Source organism: Phyllostomus discolor, chromosome 5, assembly GCF_004126475.2.
Source record: "Phyllostomus discolor isolate MPI-MPIP mPhyDis1 chromosome 5, mPhyDis1.pri.v3, whole genome shotgun sequence".
In the NCBI taxonomy this organism is placed as follows: domain Eukaryota; kingdom Metazoa; phylum Chordata; class Mammalia; order Chiroptera; family Phyllostomidae; genus Phyllostomus; species Phyllostomus discolor.
The window spans coordinates 85,374,642-85,396,407 of record NC_040907.2 but is presented as its reverse complement, the minus strand read 5'-3'; the positions used below and the strand labels follow the sequence as shown (position 1 = coordinate 85,396,407).

The 21,766-nt window shown below is 49.5% G+C and overlaps 1 protein-coding gene across 1 annotated transcript; it reads left to right on the top strand.

Annotated features, from left to right (window-relative positions):
• The first annotated feature begins 404 nt into the window (after positions 1–404).
• On the top strand, positions 405–21,689 carry PXDC1 (PX domain containing 1). Its single transcript, XM_028513110.2, has 4 exons — positions 405–1,079; positions 12,286–12,377; positions 13,147–13,264; positions 21,574–21,689. The coding sequence occupies exons 1-4, from the start codon at positions 824–826 to the stop codon at positions 21,687–21,689; spliced, it is 582 nt and encodes a 193-aa protein (XP_028368911.1). The 5' UTR covers positions 405–823.
• Positions 21,690–21,766: the final 77 nt, after the last annotated feature.

Genomic DNA, 21,766 nt, shown 5'->3' with positions numbered 1-21,766 from the left:
GAAGACGACGACGAGGCAAAAGTCTCAACGCCCAGGGAATCTAGTCCCAGGTTCGGAGTTTGTCCCCGAAGCCTCCAGTGCGCTCCACCCAGACTTCGCCCCCAGCCCTACCACAGTGAAGTCCCACCCCAGTCGTGGGCGGGGTGAGGCGCGCAGCCCCCAACCCAGAGTGCGCTGGAGGATCAAGAAAAAAAAAGTCTCGGAGAACCCGGGAGCGTCGGCCCGCCACGCCCTCCCTTCCCAGTTTTTCCTCCAGTCACCGCCGGCCGGCAGCTCCAGGGCTGGGTGGGGGTGGGGGGTGCGGGGGAGGAGGAAGCGGAGAGGGCGGTCCGGGTCGGGGCGGGGGGCGCAGAGGCGGGGCCGAGCGCTCGGGTTTCCGCCCCAATTTCGCCCTTAGGGGTCCACGCGGCCCCAACAGTGCGGGCTCCGGCGTAGGCGGCGCGGGGCCGAGGCCGTGGCCGGCGGGCCAGACCACCTCCTCCCCGGGCGTCCCCGCGGCACGCCCTCTCACCCGGAGGCGGAGGAAAGCGGACCTGCAGCGGCCTCGACGTCGACGATCGCGCCGCCCGCAGTGGGAAGAGCCTTATAAAGCTTCTGCTCGTCCGTCCCGAGCGACTCCAGCCGCGCAGTCTCGGACCTGTGCACCGGGCCGGGGAGGACCTGAGATCGACTTCCGACGGACCCGGATCCCGGCCAGCCTCCAGACCGATCCGGGACAGACCCCAGGCCGACTCCAGGCACATACCGGCCCGGACGCGCCCCCTGCCGGCTGGCAGCGGGGGCCGAGGGCGCCCCGGCGGCTGGGGCATGTGTGGCCCGCGTTATGGCCTCGGCTGTGTTTGAGGGCACCTCGCTAGTGAACATGTTCGTGCGCGGCTGCTGGGTGAACGGCATTCGCAGGCTCATCGTCAGCCGGCGCGGCGACGAGGAGGAGTTCTTCGAGATCCGCACGGAGTGGTCAGACCGAAGCGTGCTCTACCTGCACCGCAGCTTCGCCGACCTGGGTCGCTTGTGGCAGCGGCTCCGGGACGCGTTCCCTGAGGACCGGCCGGAGCTGGCGCGCGCGCCGCTGCGCCAAGGTGCGGGGGCCGCGGGTTCCGGGGTGGGGCCGGGTACGCCTCAGATGGGGTCCTAGGGAGAGACTGGGTTGCGAGATCGTTTTAAAGTGCATGAAACGGAGAGGGGAAGGCAAATGGGAAGTTACTTAAGCCGAGATTGTGGGTCTCCCCTTGGTCCCCGGCACAGGGTAGGAGACACTTGGATCCTCCGCTCCCAGTTGAAAGGCGCCCAGGGCTTCAGTGGCAAGAGGATAAGGAGCCGGCCCATGGAACCCCGAGGCCTTTCCGGCCGAGGTCACCAGGATTTGTGCCCTGACAGTCACCTAGGACGAGTCACTAACTAGCACTGGTGCGGCGGCCAGTGTAGGGGTGGTCCGCACGCTTCTCAGGCTAAGCCCCTGATCAACACTAGCAATCGCCTCCCTCCGCACTTTCGGCAGGGCGGGCTTCGACCCCTGCCGCGCGCAGACCGCAGCAGGAGGGGGCTGGGGAAAGGTTTGGGAAGAGTTAAGGACAGTGGCCAGTTGGGGGTCGCGTCGTGTCTGGCAGCTGCCCCTCAGAGTCGTCCTCTGCGAGGGGCCGTGCCTCTTGACTTCTTCGCTGACGGAGGAGCTTGAGTGCGAATTGCCACGCAGCCTTCTGTCACTGCTCGGGAGGGGCAGCTCAACCAGCAGCTGCAGAGGAAAGCTCGGGTCCCCACCCCAAGGGTGGGTCCACATTCGAATTTGGTTAAGTGCAGCGGTCTCCTCCCTCGCCCCGTGACTGGTCTTGGCTCTTGGGGACTCGAGCTTTCAGAGAACTGCTGTGGCTTCCCATTTCCTACTGCCTGGCTGACGCCCATCCCACAGGCTGCCTTTTGGAGGCCAGGCGGAGGAGATTGAAAGAGGGGAGGAAGGGCCGGAGAGACTCAAGTTGAGGTAGGAAGGATTGCAGAGGAGGGAATAAAGGGCCAGGAAAGTCTGTAGGGCTTCTGAGCAGCCCTACTTCCTTTACCCTCACTGGGTGACCACCTGCAGCTGGGTGACACCCGGAAGCCTTCCTTTCTGCAGTCCTCTAAGCGAAGACCTAGTGTCACTTGGGAGGCATTTACTGAAGCTGAGGGTGGCCTGGGAGAAGTCTCCTTAGCTGCTGGTCAGCCTGAGGCCTTAAGATAACCTCTGCTTACCCCTGGTGATGGCCCCCCGCCCCAGAGTGTGAATTACATGGACCATTAGCTCAGCTCCCATGACACATCCTCTGGCAGCCGAATCATTTTGGGAAGGCTCCCAGAGCCAGCAAGTTTGGAGGCCCTGAGTGAGACAGCTTGCTGTTCAGTTTTCTCTGCTGTCCAGATTCTCACATTTATAGCCATTCTAGAGATAGTTCAATGTTATTTTAAACATGGAAGCAGTTTTCTTTGGGTTTGCTATTTGTTTTTTGCTTTTTTAGTTTTAAAAAATCTTTTCTGGAGAACACTTTTTCATTGATTTTTGAGAGAAAGAAAGAGAGACATGGATGTGAGAAACATTGATTGGTTGCCTCTCATACACACCCCAACTGGGGATCGAACCTACAACCTAGGTATGTGCCCTTACTGTAAATTGAACTTGTAACTTTTTGGTGTGCAGGGATGACTAACCAAGTAACTGAGCAACCCAGCCAGGGCTAAAGGACTTTATAACAGCCCACGATGGAACTGGCTGGATTCCTGTAAGAGCTGGCTCAGCACTCCTTGGGACCAGGGTAGGGGTGACCTTAATTCTCCATCTAGTCCTTGATTCTCTGCATGGAATCGAGCTGCTCCTTTTCCAAGCACCACCTGAGTTTTGTTGTATAATCCTAAGGGAAGTAATTTTCCTTTGTCAGATCTTTGTAAGTCCAGGCAAATCATTTTTAAAGTGAAATGCATCACAATAATGTAAAAGAAGAGTCCACCTCATTTCCATGTGCCAGGTGTCATCCTAGGTGCTAGGGACACAGTAGTGAACAAAACAGACACACGCACACACACAATCCCTGCCCTCGTGATTCTTATGTGGTTGGGAGAAATCTACTAACTAGAGCAAAATAAGTAAAAAAATATGTTAGATAGTGATAAATGTTCAGGAGAAATAAAGTAAGCAAGGAAAGGAGCTATCGGTAGTGGGAGCAGTGAGGGTAGAGTGGTCTGTAAGGTCCCAAAAGAAGTGATCTTGGGAGACATGAAGGAAGGGAGCAAGCCAAGCCACATCACTGCCTGGGGAAGAAAGGACATTCCAGACAGGGGCAAGAGCAAGTGCAAAGGACCTGAGGCCTTCAGTTGCTTGGTGACTTTGCCTGGTAAGGAGGCCATCATGGCCGGAGTGGAGAGTGTAGTAGGAGTCAATTAGGGAGATAAAGAGTAGGCAAATCACACTTAGATTCGGACTCTTATTAAGAATGGAGAGCTTGGAGCAGAGGAGTGGCTTGATCTGACACTGCACTCCAGCTGCTGTGCTGAGAAAGACTCCAGAAGGAAACCCAGTAGGAGCTTCAGGGACATTGTGCCAGGTGTAGCAGAGCAGGTGTAAGAAGTGGTCAAGCACTGATATACATTTCTGAAAGGAGAGGCACAGCATTTACCGAGAGACCCAATGTGGGGTGCAAAGGAGTGTTGGGCCAAAAGCAAAGCCTTCACCTGGAGAAGTGGAATTGCCATTTATTGAGACAGGAAGCCTGCAGGAGGAGCTGGTGGAGGGCCCAGCTTTGAGTGCCACATTTCAGCATTTTCTCCAAATAAGGCCCCTCATTGAGAGCCTGTGTGGTACTAGTGCACATCTGTGTTCACCTTTATCACTGAATATATTAATCTGCCTGAGCACTGTAGACTGTCTATTCTTAGATTTGAGACCCAAGGGGTGGGAGTTAAGGCATCCAGGGTATTATCAGGAAGGTGTGGATGCAGACATACCTGCCAGCCTCCCACAACCCTGACAGTTGGAGGGAGATGTGTTCTCTGCTCCCAGGCCCTGAGCCTGGCCCCTCACTCTCTTGTGGGCAGAGAGGGGAGGCGCTCTGTGCTATCCCAGAACCAGCTAGGAGAACGCCACCTGATGGAGGGGACCAACTGCACAGTCACTGAGTGTACCTTCTATGTGGCTGAAGAAAGTGCACAGTCCACATGGGTCTGGGCAGCAGATCAGGGCCACAAAGGCCACCTCTGCCCAGCCTGGTGGGTGCTTGGGTGAGCCAGCCCCTTGCCTGTGATACAGCCCCCACCCCATGTATAGCTTCACCTCACAGTATCCTGACCTTCCTAGTGGGCAGTTTTCATTTCTCAGGGGGATTTGAGGCATCCTTCCTGAATCACAGGCCAGTTCTGAATCTTCTCATGTGTAGTGTCCTGGGGCCAGGTGCTCTCCCAGGTTCCCAGCTCGCTCTGCCACCCCAATCTGGTGCTGGCACTGCCCACCTCCCTGCAGCCTGCTCTTTCTCCTCCTCCTGTTTCATCTTTCCCAAACCTGCACCCTGCTGCCACCCAGACTTCGTTCTGATTTCCATTCCTTTCTGTGTAAGTGGCCACATGCCTGAGTTTGGTTCATGGTCCAGGGATCTCATCCCATCAGATCTCACTGTGCTGTGGGCACCAGGTGACCGGAGCTAACCTCAGCTAGAGAAGGAGCCGGCCAGGAACACACGTAGGTGGTTCAGTAGCTGGCGCTTTTGGTTGTGGTGCTTCCCACCAAATTTCAAAGGAGAAACTTGGTTTCGCTTCTGGATCAGACAGCACCCTGAACCAGCTGTAGCGTCCTGGCTGCCCTCAGGATGGGCCCAAGGGACATGGGTCCCCTTCCCTTTTTGAAAGAAGGTTATGCCTCACATTTCTCTGCTATCTCTTTTTAAAAACACTTTTCCAAAAGGTGAAAGATGTTTTTGCATTGTGGACGGTCAAGAAATGGAAGTCATCCAGCCAGGGAGAACAGGTGCCAGAGCGAGGCCCACTGCTCCTGGCAGTGCCCTCCCCAGGTGTGGCCCTCCATCCTCCTGTCCAGGCTAAAGAGAGTGCCCACAAAGGGTTCCTCTCCATCCTCTTAGCGGGCCCCTATAGACCAGGCCTGTGGCTTTACTGGGGCAGAGACTAGAATTTGGTGCTTCATGTGGGTCAGACCCAGGGACTGTGCTCCAGGGGGCAGTTTCATGAGGGGCAGATTACTGTGGAAAACTGGGGGCTGGTGTGTGTATTACCATCAGAAATGGACTTGCCGGGTGGTTCTGGTGGCCAGAGCCTGCGTGGGAAGCCATGGCTGCCCTTCATTACCACAGGCAAACCCTGTCATGTGGTGTGTAAGGTCTTGCTGGTCTCAGCCCTCCCTATCCCTGCCCTAGCCACCCCGGCCCCCTCAGGGCCTTTGCACTTCCAGATCCCACAGCCTGTTCTCCTTTCCCTCTCTCAGCCCCATCCTTCACACCTCTTAACCTGAGGGGGTGGCTTCCTTGCTCTGAGTCTTCCTGGCCTGCCAGGGGACACCGCACTCACTGTGGCCAGTGCTCACCTCATATCCCTCCTGGCTAGCATGAAAGCTCTGGGGAGGCAGGGCCCATGCCCGGCTTATTGGCCATGGTAGCTCCCACACTTGCTAAGTTTCCTGGCAAGGAGCAGGAGGGCAGGCAGTACTTTGGGGTGAGTGAATGATCGGTGCTTCCTGCTGTGAGATCCTGGAGTGGGGTGGTATTCCCTAAGCACCTTTGATATTTTAAGGCAGACTGGCTCAGTGAATGGCTTCTTAAACATGTTTAGTGAGGGAGTTCTGTTTATAGTGGGAGAACAATGAAGAGGCCTGGAGAAGGAAGGATTAAGGGAAGGACACAGTAAAGATAAGCACTTCTAAGTCAAACACATTTCCTCACATGGTAACATAATATTCACACAAGGGGGCATCCCATAGCTGTAGCAAGAAGCAGAGGAAGAAAGAATGTCTCCTCTCACCCCCTTCCTGGGTCCTGAGAAAGTGTTATTTTTGTCTCTACCTCTTCTGTCTCCTCCTGCCCCTATCTCTGCCCCTGCTTCTCATTCTTGGAAAGATGCAGAGAACTAAACCTGAAGCCACATTCCCAGCACTCACAGTTGAGTGTGAGCATCACTGAGCAAGGGCAGCCAGCAGGGGAGGGTGAACCAGCTGGGCACCACCTGTGCATAGCAGGTGGGAGTGTGAGGGGTAGAGATCAAGTGCAGTGGCCTTAGGTCCCAGGAAGTCTTAAGTGTGCGAGGAATATAACCACTCTTTATGTCCTCAAGCTCGTCATTTCTTGGTCTCTGTTTCTTTCATGTTACCTATTTAGAGAACAGGCACACTTAGGAAGTAAGCTGAGAAAGTTTTCTTAGGAAATCTAAAGTATTTTCCCCTAACATTTGTATTATGCTCGGCCTGTGAAGAATATACGAGTACACCTCTTAAGCACTGAAGACGACCCTGCATCCCTCGTCTCATCCACACGATCTGCTTCTCCACACAGTGCGTCGATGAACACATAAGTGAAGTGGAAAAGGAAATCTGTAAATGTAATTTATTATTTGACTTGACTTGAAAGTTCACTTTATGGAAAATTTTCCTAGGGCTCTATTGTGAGGGTCTCCTCTTAAAAGACTTGTGTTCTTTGGGTAATAGACACTTCTTCATTTGACTTGGAAAGGACCGTCTTCCTTCGCAACTAAGCCAAGAAGCCTCCTGTCTTTGTTTCCAGAATTATGGCAGCAGAGGCACGCAAGTTAGGTTCGGGTCTCCCAAGTTGGCCCTCGGAGGAAGCCTGGGGACAGTTCCTTGAGGTGTTCTGCTCAGTGCCTCCACTTCCTGAAAAAAAAAAAAGGGACTTTGGACCAGGTTTCTAAGATTAGGAAACGGATTTGTTTATGTTTGCTGTCACTGATAGGTTTTTGTGCTGAAGTCAGCTTGTTCAGTTCCAGTCCCCAGAATAGATCAGGTGTTTCTGTTTGCATAAAGTAGCTAATCGTGAAACTGACAGAAACACACCTGTGTTCTCCATTTCCAAGGCTGCTCTAGTTTAGAGGGAAAGGGCACCCTGCCCTGGGTGCTGTGGCCGATTTCAGTCCTCAAATGAATGTAACAGAGGCACATTGAAATGGATGTATAATTGTGTTATCAATCTTTTGACTTCAAATTTTTAATTGGGGCTAAATCTGGATAAAATTTTCACATCACAAATTATGTAGAGTGAAATCTTAAATGTTGTGGTTATATTAATGATTATGTTTTAATCAGAAATTAGAAAAATATCTGGGGGCTGTGAAATCTGCTGAGTAAACTTCCTAATAGAAGAATTTTAATGTGGCTGGTAGTGGATTGTCCCTTCCTGCCCTCCTCACTGGATTAAATCTCATGGCTTTCACAGAGTGCTATCACCCCCTGCTGGCCAGTTCTGCAGTGACAGCCTCCTGACCAAGAGGTGTTTGAGTTTTTCTGTTCAACTGCAAATTCACAATTTTGCTGCCTGCAGTATTTATTATTATGATCTTAGATAATAAAACTGAGTCAGGCAAGATCCCCATAAAATTCTCATTTTTTCCCTAATATTTGGTGTGTAAAACCCCAAATTTTAGATAACCCTAAATTATTGTATGTAAGCACATTTTTAAAAAATTTACTTATTTTTAGACAAATGAGATGGGAGGGAGAAAGAAAGAGGGAGAGAAACATCAATGTGAAGTTGCCTCTTGCACGCCCCACATGGGGGAACCTGGCCTGCAACCCAGGCATGTGCCCTGACTGGGAATTGAACTGGAGACCTTTGGTTCACAGGCCAGTACTCAATCCACTGAGCCACATCAGCTGGGGCTTAAGCATGTTTTTTAAAATAAGGTTTACAACTTTTACTGTAAACAATTGATATTTGAAAAAGCTGTTTCAGCTGCTAAGCAGTCAAAACTTTTGGGTCACAGAGGACTGATAGATAGATCAGCTAGAAAGCAACCCACTCCAATAGCTATAATCAGTTTGTCTGGGGCGGCAGCACTTCAGGGACTCAGGTTCTGTTATCTGTCCTGGAAACATGATGCAGTGTCCCACCTGTGGGTTCTGCTCACAACCTCGCCTCTCAGTGCTCTGTCATTTTGGAGTTTATAACAGCTTTGGGTGTCACCAGCAGGTCTCTATGGTTTCCCCAGCTGTGACATTGAGGAACCTGAAGGAAGGAACCCCAGTGAGTAGGGATAAAAATGAAGATGTATTTTATTTCTAAACTGTGGTTTCAGAGATCAGTTTGGGGTTTGTTTATGTTTAAAAAAATATTTTCCTCACACATTTAACATACTCACCATTTGATGGGAAACACTTAGAACAATCGAAGTAGGGTGATTTTCAGGGCCCAGGAAAGGAGGGAGAGTAGATGTTGGAGGGGATTTTGTTTTTTGTGTTTTGTTTTCTTAATCCTCACCATAGGACATGCTTATTAATTCTAGAGAGAGGGGAAGGTGGGGGGCGGGGAGAGGGAGAGAAACGTCCATTGGATGCCTTTTACTTGTGCCCTGGCCCAGGATCTAAACCGCAGCCTTTTGGTTCACCGGACGACGCTCCAACCAGTTGAGCCACCCAGCCAGGGTGTGTTGGAGTTTTAAGAGCATGAGGCTGTTAGAAGCTGCTAGAGGAGTGGGGAGTCCTTCATGGCCCCTATCCCGGTTGGGGGCTGTGCTGGGGCAAGGCAGCCTCTGCAGGCAGCCCTGCGGTCCCTGCCCCGGCCTCTTCCTGATGCTGTCCTGGCTCAGGTGGTGCAGGTGTAGCATCCCTCCGCCCCCAGCCTGCTGCTGTTTGTGGGTTCTAGTGAGTTTAGCTGAATCCATCACTTCGTGAATCGACTTCAATCAGCTGAGGCCCCTTCAGGGGAGAGTCCAGTGCCCCTGTCAGTCATGTTGGCAGGATTCCTTGGAACAAAGGGCAACACCTTTGGAGAACCGATCTGCATCTCTAGCTTGACTGTCACTTGGGAAGCCAGGGTGGGGGAGTAAATGATAAAAACCAGTGATCCAACCAAAAGCCCAGAATTTAAAAAAATAACCAATTGTCATTTTTGTTCTTGCAGAGAGGGATTCCAGGGTCTTCCTCCCCCCATTTATACTTCCTCAGCCTCCTTTGTTTTGAAGCATGTTTCTGTTCCCAAAGAGTACCATTTGGCTTCCATTTGGAAACAGAAGGACAGGGGAAAGGAAGCAGTGTGGTTCTGCGTGCCTCCACAAATAAGATCAAACCAGGGTGGCCGGTGACTCTGTTCACTTAATGTTATCTTGCCCTCCTCAGGCTGTTGTCTTGTGGGACCAGTGACCTGGAACCTGCTGGCTGGTTGGTTCTGGCTGAATGTGAAGTGGATAAGTGTGAACTACATTACTACCTTGCAATCAGGATGGAGCACACACCCGGGAGATAACTAATACCTGACTTATGTGCTCTCTTAGGCAACTTTATTCACTCAGCAGACAGCCAGCAAACATTGAACCCCCTGCATGTGTCCAGCTCTGTGCTGATTGCTGATAAAAGTGAGATGAACCAAAGGCATCTCTTACCTACCCTCAGGTTCTCGTGAGGGGCTTGGGGAGACCCATAGGTGGAGAAGCCCGTACCGTGTAGAGTGGTGAATTCTGCAGAGGTCAGGAGAGAGTCCCCTGGGAGCCCAGAGGCAGACCAAGTCTCCCAGCCTCTGGTGTGGGGAAGGCTTCACAGAGCAGAGGGCATGTGCCCATCCTGTAAGGGATTGTTGAGATTTTCTCATTCATGAGCCTGAAGGTTGGCAGGAACTATTCTCCCAGCAACAGGCAGTGCTGGGGGGTGGGGGCACGGGAGGAGGTGTTGTGTTTGGGTAGCATAGGCCTGTTCCTTGGGGGTCGTGTGAGGGTGTGGGGGACATGCCGGGCACAGGACCTGTAAGGTGGGCTGGGGTCAGATCAGGGAGGGTCCATGCATGAGTTGAAGTACTGGTACTGTTTCCAGGTGCCTGACCATGTACTTCTTGCGTTTCTCTAGTGCATTCTGCAAAGTGGGTCACCAAGAAGATAGGGTTGCCAAATAAAATACAGTTAAGGTTGAACTTCAAATAAACAATGAACAATTTTTTTAGTAGATGTCTATCCAAACTATTGCATTATTCATTTTTTATCAGCAATTAAGATTTAAATAGGTGCCCTGTGTTTTATTTGCTAAACCTGGCCATCCTAAAGATCAGTATAGAGCAGAATGTATTAACCTGGCAAAATCTTACTCTTAACCCAACCATAGGTTGAATGTTAATAAAAGATGGAATCAAAATTGTACTGTTAAAGCAAAGATACAAGAATTATAAACCTCTGTATTGATGTAAGATTGTTAAATTGTGCTTCACAACGTATAAAATGGATGTACATATGCTGTGTGCACTCACCAGACAAGGGGCGGATCTTCCTACAGCGGTAGCTGCAGAACAGAAACACATGCTGTGCTACACGCGATTGATCTGAGACTGGTAGTCCAGCCGTAATAGAAGTACAATAGTAGTTTTGCTCATCTGAGAATAATGAAGCACTTTGTGGGGATGATTTACATAATTGTCTTCTCTATTTAAAAACAACTTTTTAGAGGATTTTGGTCCTCTTTCCCTCTGAGCACTTCTCCTAAGCAAAGCAGAAGATCAAAGCTCAATTGGTGCAGAGAGAGTGTGTGTGCGTGTGTGTGTGTGTGTGTGTGTTTGAAATTCTATTCTGAGGAATTCAGGGCCTGGAGAACAAGCATCCTGAGATTCTGCCATTTTCTTCCTTCTCCCTGCCTCCCCCAGCGTGCAGGATGGTGTGGTGGAGTCAGGCAGCCTGGGGAGGGGGGGCAAAAGGTGGCCCAGTCCTTTTCTCTGGCGATAGCTGGGCATTGTGCTGGGGTGTGTGCATGGCTGTGTGGATCGAGGCCCAGGGTTTCGCAGTGATCAAGCCATGACCCACCCTCCTGCCTCTGGGACCCCTGCTCCCTGGACAGCTGCCAGCTGGCCCCCTGGGCCCCTGTGGCTGAGGAGTGTGGGCAGGTCAAGCAGGGATGCCCGAATCCAGGGTGGCCTGGCTTTAGGAAGTTGAGAGAACGATTCCTGGCCTTGATTTGAGCTGGCATTGTGAAGACTGCCCTAGTGTAGCCTGGGCTTTCAGAAATGCCCTCGCCCTATGTCAGGGGTTGCTTCTGGTTTCCAGGGACCATATATTGTGGGCCTCTTGATTTCAATACGTGGTTTAGGAAATTAATTTTATCACTTATGTAGACTCAGTCAATGAGTTGCCTAAAAAACAAACAACCCTTTCTCCTATAAAACAAAATGAACCAGAACTTCTTCTAAAGAGTTCTGATTCAGTAAGCCATAACAGTTCTGAGATTTCAGCCTGTGTGGTTTGGTCGGGGCCCACACAGGCCGTCATCCCAGGTCAAAGGAAGCACGTGAAAGAGGCAGGCTTCCTTAGGAACCTGACTCTCCCCACCCCGGGGACGCCAATGTACAGAACCAGTGATGGGAAGGTTTGTGTTCCTCACTGCTCACAGGGAGTCGGAAACATACCCTGAACGTCTGTGCTGCAGCCACAGCGTTTCAAGAACAGTGTGCCACACTTCCTGACAGCCACTCAGGACTTTGGGTAACTGTAACAAGGGTAGAGGCTCCGATTCCTGGAAAGTGCTTTGAGTCGTGTCCTGCTGGTTTTCTCTGGGTAGAAACCTGGTTTTTTTGCTTCCAGACCCAGCATTTAAATGACTTGTCTAAATAGGGGCTCCAATTAGATGGGCCTGTGGCCAGCAGAGTGAGTCCCTTCTTCCACTGTGTCCTTGGGAGTGGGTTGTGTTCTGGGCAAGCTCCTCTGGCTGTAGCCACCGCACTGGTGGCCGCCGAGTGGTCCCAGGCTGAGCTCTGGCAGAGTCCAGGCTATTTATGGAGCTGGCCCAGACTGTCCCTCTTGGAGGGGTCTTGGATGGTTGGTCTGTGGCTTATTCCTGCCTGCCCCACTCATTTGCCCTCCCTGGCCTGCCAGACTCCTCCTTTTGGGCAGGCAGTGTCACCCGCATACACACATCATTCACTGGTCTCTGAAACTTAACCTGAGGTTTAGAACAGGGCTTTCAGGGCGGACTGTATATACATGAATGAGGCTGAGCAGATACACCCAGAGGCCTTCCATGCACTGTAACATTGGGGTAGCATCCTCATCAGGGGATGCCTGTTGTCTGTATTTAGTTTAGGAGCACATTTCCTGTTTTTCTGATTTTAGGTGTGTTTGTCTCAATTGTAGGACTGGTCGCCATAAAGGATGCCCACGATATAGAGACCAGGCTCAATGAGGTGGAGAAGTTGCTGAAGGCCATCATAAGCATGCCATGTAAAGTAAGTGCGGCAGGTCCGGGCTGGGGGGAAGTTGGCACATCCGGCCAGCTTTCATATAACTGACCTGCTTGCTCCCTTAGCCGCTTGCCCCTTCCTGAAGTATCTAGCCGTGGGGAGATGGGTGGATATAACCCGAGAGAGAGACTCCTCTAAGCTCCAGTGGATTTATTTTTTTTCTCACTAGGAAAGTGGAAGACGGGCCAAGGAGGTGTTGAGTAGGAGGGGATGTGGCCCCTCCACTACAGTGGCTTTGCTTTGTTGCCTCTGTGCAGAAGCCCACGGCCTTGCTGGGTGTATTTGAGAAGAGGGAGTGTGGGAGCCCAAGGGGGTGTTAGCATCAACGGCGGCAGGTAGCCTTTAAGTGAAGTTTGCAGGCTTTGTGTGCAGCAGTGATGAAGAGCCTGGACTGGAGTCAGGCACCTGGACTGGCATCAGGCAGACCACCTAACTCCCTGTAAGCTTTTATCTATCTCCTCCCCTGTGCCTGGGAGGAGTCGACGCTCATCGTTTTTACAAAGCGAAGGGAGATGTGGTGTGACCCGGGCCCGTGTGGAGGGCTGAGGAACTGAGCCATCGTTTCCACTACCCCATCCTACCTGGCCCTGGGGCCCACCACGTGGGGCCCCCAGGAAGTGGAGAGTGCAGTGACTGCCGCCTCCTCTGTGTGGTCACAGGACTGTGGGCTATCGGAACAACTCAGCGGCATTAGCATCAGGCTGGGCCACCTTGCAGAGGATTAATTTTTAGTAATTAACCTATTTCTGCCCAGTATTCTAGGTCAGAAGTTGTGCTCACCTTCTTTGAAAGATCTCCTCTGGATCAGGTGTTAAAAAATGACAATGTACATAAAATTCAACCCAGCTTTCAAAGTCCGGTGAAAATATCAGGTAAGAGCTACAGGGAAAGGCCTGGGGAAATGCTGCCGTGGCTTTCTGGAAGCGTTTTCAGGGTGTGGCCTGTGCGGTGGGGCACGCCTCCCAGGCCTGGGCTCCGGAAAGGCCGTCTGTCTGTCCGTCCGACTGGATGCCGACAGCAGCGCTGAGTGGCTGTTACCAGACCTTTACCAAACAGTGTGCTTCCTGACCTGGAGTTCACACTCTTCCTACTTCCTCAGAGGGGTGTTTGGCGTATCAACTGGAACTTACTTAAGAAATAGTGTAATGATGAAAACATTACCAAGGCATTTTTGAAGCAACTTCTGGAACCAGTTGTGTAGCCTGCTGAAATAAGATGGTTCACATAATGTAGCATTGAATTTGTTCTTAGTTTTAGGGTGGCCATCGCCAAAGGGGGAACACACAGTTTAGGTGTCATGAGCATTGATAAATTAACTAAAAAATTAACTAAAGAGGCAAGGTTAGCAGTAGTAAGAGCAAATTGTCACGGCTGGCCAGCTCACATACAAGGTCAGGTAGAAAGGAAGGGGAAGCCTGGACTTCATTCACCCTTTTGGTAGTTTTCTAAGGTCTGGGTTGCACAGGTCACTAGAAGACTATTATTTTTTGTGGTACCGTTTTGGTGAAGGCTGCTGAGGAGCATTCTGTAGGAAAAGAGCTCTATCGTCAGGGTCTCAGATACTGGGCTTCCCCAGGCAATAGGCAGTCAGCTTGTTTTGGACTAAGAGGTAGCATTTGAGTGCCATCTTGGAGGCATTTGCCAGGTAGACAGGGATGAAAGGCAGTCAGTTGTAGGAGGAAATGCAGCTCAGCTAAACAGGAGAGCCTATGGAATATCTTGATCTGTAGGAAGGAGAGAGGAGGGATTCTGCATCCTGCATTCCATCAGTGAAGGGAGGAGGAAGGAGAGAAGAGCAGGAATGGAGGGGCAGGACTCAGAATGAAGTGGATTGAGGAAGAGTCAGTAGATGAGAGTGGAGAAGAGCCCAGAGCCAGATCCTAAGAAGAAATTGGTGGTCATGGTGATGGGGAGGAAGAGGAGGACAAACTGGGATGATGTCATTGAAGAAGAATGTCCTTTTGAGTTTGATGCCACAGCAGGGATGAGAGTCCTACTTGTGTGCTGGGTGAGGTGGACAGGTTAGGCAATTCTGGGAACCTAGAATGGAAGAGGTATTTCTAGATATGACTATGTGAGCAGAATGGGTTTTAAGCCTGGCTTTGTGTCTCTGCTACTTTTGGTATCTACCCACGGTAGCTTCCTGGGTTTTCTTAGAAGAGCAGGGAGGCTTAGGAGCTCTCCTTAGCTGGCACCGTTAGTGCCCAGACCTTCTTCATAGTGGGGTGAAAATGGCTGTGTATTCTAGTGGGTGTTTGTGGACTCTAGTCTTGTGGGCTCAGAGAGGGCTCTGGGGCCCTAATTGTCAGCTGTTTGGGGTTTTGCATGCTGTCACCGGGATTGGGGGCAAGCTTCTGTCCCTCAGTACACAGTGGAAGAGTCCTGGCACTGGTATCTCTGTTTTGCTTTCTTTCTTTCTGTTTTGAGCAAACAGGAGAGGAGAGCAAAGAGCAACACAATCCTTTCAGGGCCTGTGTGGTTGGCAGGAGCCGGACTGTGGCTTCGGGTTGGCCCCCGGAGTGTGAGGAAGACAGGCTGGAGCTGTGCGGAGTGCGTCTGCTTGGGTGACTCCTGGAGTGCAACCAGAGCATTCCCGGTCCTCTGCCTTAGCATCCTGTCTCATTGGGGACGTGGGTGAATGCACTGCTACGCTTACCCTACAGACCTGAGAGTGCTGAGAAGTTCAACAGTGATAGCTGTGGAGTTCTGTGCTGAGCTATTCTCTGTGTCTTTGTGTGAGGACCGAAGACAGTGGTTTTGGCTTGTACCGTACATGAGCCTCAGTGAGGCCTTGCATGCATGACTAGAGACGCAGTGTCCGGGTCCAGGAAGGTAGGGGTGGTGACCTCCATGTGCCAGCCAGGAACCTGAGTCATTTGGGGTGGCATGCTTTGCCCTGGGGACATAGCAGTGGGCAGAAGTAACTGCCGTGTTTGGGCTCTGCACAGAACACTTTGCAACAAATGGAGCTGCCTAACAATGGAGTTTGTAAATGTCCCCAAAAGCCTCAAGCCAGGGGGCCTGTCCAAGGAATCTCTGCATGAAGTGGAAGGCTGGGGGAGTACCTCTTGACCATTTCAGAGCTAAGAGACTCTGACTGCAAGGGGTTTCCTTCTCTTCCTCTGCCCTAGTCGATTGGGTACCAAGTCTGGGGATTCCCCCTTTGAGGCTACCCAGCCTTCACTTCTTTGTCCCTGGACTAGCCAGCCCTCTTTCTGAGCAAGTCTTCCCAACATAAGTTAGCATGTAGGTGCGCAGGTGTGCAGGGGTGCTCCCGCAGTTGTAAGATTCACTCTCATTGCTCATTGCATGAAGAAATCAGTATGCTAAGACAATGAACTGTGGTAAATTAAAAAACACTTTTCAATGAAACTGGTATCTGCAGTAACACTGACATCCCTTTGAAGAACTAGTGCATACATGGGCAACCTGTGTCCTTCGGCCTCGGTTCCATGTTTCAGGTGTTGCTGGATTTGGGGATCCCCAGGCCCTGAGCCTCAGACCTGGCACACCTTGAGAACATCCACATGTCTCTGTCAGCCTCATTCTTTCCCTAGTAAAGACCCCGGATAGGTACTGACATGGTCATCGCAGAACTCTTGATTCTTGGGCTCATCAATTTTCCCAAAACCTTATTCTCACAAATAAAACCCAAGTCCCCTAGTCATTCTAGGTGTGTCAGAGTCTGGCTGACTCTACCTTTTTGATTTTGTCACCATAGAACCCCACAGTGCAGACCCTCAGCCTCTTCTAGGCTGGGCTTTGCTTGTGCTGTGGCTGCCCCTCCACTGCCACCCCTATCCTGTGACATTGACTTCATTTGTGAAAACGCCCCGGCTTGCTGCCACTCACTCAGCCCCTCCTTTTCCACTCCCTACAGACATCTTAATACTTTCTCCTGTTCTTGACATGGGCTTTTAGAGAGGAGGTGCCTGGGGTTGGGCACTGGCCTCCCTGGCTGTCAGGGACTACTCTTCACACTCTTTGACTTGGGAGCGTTTAGCTTCTGCATACACAGCCTCCTAATGTTCAGATTGCAGTGGCCAGGGACTCCACTAGGTGGCGCCAGGCACTCATGGTATGAGAAATGAGCCTCATTCTGGGTCCTCAGCAAGGATTGTTAGGAAATACTGTGGACTATCTGGTGATGCTTTGGGTCAATACAATCTTAAACATTCTTCATCCCATGTTAATCTAAGTGCTTATCAAATCTAAGAATAAAAGGTATATATGAATTAATGAGCTGAAGTACTGATGGTATATAGAGCATATGAAAACATTGTTGCAGTTCAAAAAGAAGAAAAATCACTATTAGGCAAACACTGAGATAGTAATTATTGCCAAAAAGATCCATTGGTAGATGCTAAGATTAGTGGACAAAAGTTTCAGGAGAAATAGGAGTTGCAGAGTCTCAATGGATCTCCCCAAAAGCTATTTCTTAACTACCAAGAGAAGAATGGTAATCTTACTTTGTAGAAACTGGCAGAAACCTCCTTACCCAGGCGATCCAGACCCACATTCCAGGGGTAACACCAGCTGACATCACGTAACCCCTGCTGTGATGCACGCCAGAGAAGGCACTATCTCTCTGCAGGATTCCTGCCCAGGACATGCCACTTCAGCTGAGCTCATTAAAATATCTGAAAAATTGAGGGAAAGGCATCTTCAAAAGTGTCCCAGTCGTGAGAGAGGAGAACAGACTGATGAACTGTCAGAGTTCCTAGGACACTATGGCACAATAACTTAATGCACCAAGGGGTCCTCGGTGGGGTCTGGAACCAAAAAAATGGAGGGAAATTAGTGAGAAAGCTGGTGAGAGGGATGTTTAGTTAACAGTATTGTGCAATGTTAATTTTCTGCATTTGATAATTGTGCCATAGTTACCTAAAATGTTAACATTGGGACTTGGTGAGGGATAAGTGAGAACTCTGCACTATTTTTATAATGTTTTTGTAATTCTAAAAATAGCTCAAAATGTAAAGAAAAAGAAGAAATACACATCAGGACTCTACTTAATATGAAAAAATATGAATGCAGAGATGTAGCTTGAAAATGAGCTATTTCATGGAATCAGTCACATATGTGATTAAATTGGCTGGTAATTCTCTCCTTTTTTCTTTTGCTGTAGGTACTAAACTGATTTCTAAGAAATTTACATTTTAAGTATGTTTGAAGATAGATTCAAATGATATAACTTTTTTTACAATTACAGCATTGCTTTGCTTCTTTTTTAAAAAAATATTTATTTTTAGAGAAAGGGGAAGGAAGGGAGGAAGAGAGGGAGAGAAACAACAGTGTGTGGTTGCCTCTCACACACCCCCTACTGGGGACCTGTCCCACAACCCAGGCATGTCCCCTGGGAGTTGAACCAGTGACCCTTTGGTTCATAGGGTGGCACTCAGTCCACTGAGCCACACCAGTCAGGGTGCTTTGGTTTGTTTTTATTTGCATGACACAACAAATATGAAGACATTAGCAACAATGGCAGTAATAACTACCATTTATCAAGCCCTGGGCACTTAATAGGTTCTTTACAAGTCCCATCTTCTTTAATGGGCATCTAATGTCTTTAGGGATGGACACTCTCGTTCCCATTTTATAGATGGAGAAGCTGAGCAAGAAAGAGCCTGCTCCCCAGGGATAAATAGCAGAACTGGCTTTTTCTCAAGGGTCTAGATGGCCTTGCAAACCATTAAACCACATTTCTGTGCACAAAGGACTAGCATAGGTGACTAAGGAATATTGACCACATGTCTGCTCTCGGGGGCTGGTAAAGACTCCATTTTCTAGAGCTTCAAATTTCACATTTAAGAAAGATTGGGAAGTTCCCATACAAGGCGTCTCTTCATAACATTTAGCGATGTTTTGCAGCACTGCCATTTATTTTCACTTGTAAGGTTCTCCCCCAGAAATCCCCTTGGCAAGGGGATGGGAGAGGGGTGTGAGGGCTGTCTGCTGGCTTTGCTGACACGACTTTGAGGTTTTATATACTTCCTGAGATGGATAGATTTGAGTCAGACTTAAATGAAAACAGTTAAAGAAAGTGTGTGTGTGTGTGTGTGTGTGTGTGTGTGTGTGTGTTTTATTGCTTACATTAGTGGTCCCATACTTTTAAAATTGAGAGGTAAGAGAATCTTTGTCATTAAGGTTTAGCCATCTTCAGAATCACTGAGGCTTTGGTAAACATCTTTTTGTATCTTCTTGCACCTAGAAATGTAATTGACCCTAGAGATCCCACACACGGACTTTCTGTTGGTTTTCGGTGTTCCTTCTCAGGACTTGTAGGCTTTTTGTGTTCCTTCTCGAGCGGGTTGGAGCCCTCGTGGGCTCCCAGCAGGAAGGCAGGGCCGGGAAGAGTGTGCTGTGCTGACGTCACTGGGGGCAAGGCTGACTAAGCTGGTGCTGCAGAAAACCAGTGAAACTTGAGCTGCCACTTCTCCAGAAAGCCCAGTGGAAATTTTAGCAGTGAATTACTTTGCAGATCTTATTGATGAATAGTCATTTAAGATCACAGAGCTCAGGGACTTCTGGCCAAGATGGAGGTGTAGGTAGATATACTGTGCGTTTTTTCACAACCCAAAGAAGGACAACAACAAATTTAAAAACAAAAAACAACCAGAACTGACAGAAAATCAAACTGTATGGAAGTCCAACCACCAAGGAGTTAAAGAAGACACACTCATCCAGACCGGTAGTGGGGCAGAGACAGGCATCCAGGCAGAGAGGACTCATGGCAAGAAGGTGGCTGGTGGACACAGTGAGGCGGCGGATTGTGGTCTGGGTGATCTCACATTCACATGCAGATAAACTGGGAGAAACAACAGGGGAACAGGATGGACTGCACAACCCAGGGACCATGAGTGAGGAAATAAAGCCTCAAACCACTGGTTGAAAACACCTGTGGGGGCTGAGGCAGCGGAAGAAACTCCCAGCCCCATAGGAGAGTTCATTGGAGAGACCCACAGGGTCTTAGAATGAACACAAACCCACCGACATGGGAATCAGCACCAGAAGAGCCCACTTTGCTTGTGGGAATCGGGGGAAATGACTGAAGTCTGGCAGAGAGTGGAGCAAGCAGCATTGTTCCCTCTCAGACCCCTCCCCACATACAGTGTCACAACACAGCGATGTGGGTTACCCCACCCAGGTAAATACCTGAGGCTCCCCCCCTCACTAAATAACAGGGGTGTCAAAAAAAATGGCCCAAATGAAAGAACAAATCAAAGCTGCAGAGAAAATACAACTAAGTAATGAAGATAGAGCCAACCTATCAGATGGCACAGTTGAAAGCACTGGTATCAGGATGCTCACAGAACTGGCTGAATTTGCTCACATATTAGCTGAAAAAAATGAAGGCTATGCTAAGTGAAATAAAGGAAAAGGCACAGGGAACCAATAGTGATGGGAAGGAAACTGGGACTCAAATCAACAGTGTGGACCAGAAGGAAGAAAGAAACATTCAACCACAAAAGAATGAAAAAACAAGAATTCAAAAAAATGAGAGGCTTAGGAACCTCCAGGACATCTTTAAACATTCCAGCATCCGAATTGTAGGGGTGCCAGAAGGAGAACAGGAAGAGCAACAAGTGGAAAAGTTATCTGAACAAATAATAAAGGAGAGCTTCCCCAATCTGGCAAAGGAAATAGACTTCCAGGAAGTCCAGGAAACTCAGAGAGTCCCAAAGAAGTTGGACCCAAGGAAGCACACACCAAGGCACATCATAATTACATTACCCAAGATTAAAATGAAGGAGAGAATCCTAGAAGCAGCAAGAGAAAAGGAGACAGTTACCTACAAAGGAGTTCCCATCAGACTGTCAGCTGATTTCTCAAAAGAGACCTTACAGGCAAGAAGGGGCTGGAAAGAAGTATTCCAAGTCATGAAAGGCAAGGACCTACATCCAAGATTGCTCTATCCAGCAAAGCTCTCATTTAGAATGGAAAGGCAGATAAAATGCTTCTCAGATAAGGTCAAGTTCAAGGAGTACCTCATCACTAAGCCCCTATTAAATGAAATGTTAAAGGGATTTATCTAAGAAAAAGAAGATAAAAAATATGAACAGTAAAATGACAGCAAACTCGCAATTATTAACAACCACACCTAAAACAAAAACAAACTAAGCAAACACCTAGAATAGGAACAGAACCACAGAAATGGAGATCACATGGAGGGTTAGCAACAGGGGAGTAGGAGGGGGAGAGAGGGTAAAGGTATAAAGAGTAAGTAGCATAAATGGTAGGTAGAATAGATAGGGGAGGTTAAGAATAGTATAGGAAATGTAGAAACCAAAGAACTTATTATATGTATGACATATGGACAGGAACTGAAGGGGTGGAAGGGGGTGTGCAGGGTGGAGGGGAGTGAAGGGGGAAAATGGGACAACTGTAATAGCATAATCAATAAAATATATTTAAAAATAAGATAATAGAGCTCATTGTTGCGCTGAGCTGCAGGGTCCGAGCTCCCGGCCCATGCCAGTTCAGCTGCCGCACCCTCAGGCATCCCATTCCCACACCTTCCAGCACCGGACCGCCAGAACCACGTCCTCAAAACGCTAACGCCATACAGCCAGTGTGGACATGAAGACGTTTTCTTTGTTGGTCTCTTTAAATTATCACACTTTGTGCTTGTTGGTAAAAAAAATCAATTTATATACAGAATTAGGTAAAGTAAAAAGTGAAGTCGCCCATTTGGTTTAAAATGCACACTTCTCTCATTCAATGGTCAGGGCAGCCCAGGGCGGTGATGGTGTTATCCTGCCTCAGACGTGTGTGAGAGCCTAGAAACCTGCACCTGTGGCAGCGTGCCCCGGGCCTGGACTCAGACCCAGACTGACAGATGTGAGCTCAATGCTCTTTCTGCTCCAGCTTTCAGTGCATGGGGCAGGGTGTGTGGGGAGAGAGCTCAGACAACCAGAGCCTTTTCCTAGGGGAGAGAGGGTCCTCTCAGCTTGCATATGTCAGCTCAGCCAGTGTGGCTCCTGTGAAGCTTGGTGTCAGCCCCCGAATCTGTGTGGCAGAAGTTCAGAATGGGCTCCAGAATGCACCTTCTCTCAGTGTGGAGGAGATGGGGCAGTGGGTGGAGGAAGAGGTCTGGAGATTGGTGTAAGCCTCAGACTCTAAAATTTCAAAACCTAACCCTTCCTGAGTTGTTTTTTTTTTTTACTGTTTTCATTTTCAGAAATCATGAGGTCGAATGGGTTTTGTTTAGCCAATACGGAAACTATCGTTATTGACCACAGTATACCAAACGGAAAAGAGCAGCACCTGGGTGTGGACCCAGCAGAGCATTTGTAAGTATGCTGACTTGAATGTAGTTTTGTGGATGGGATCCTGGAGCTGTCAGCCAGTGCCAGGGGCTGGGGTTCATTGCC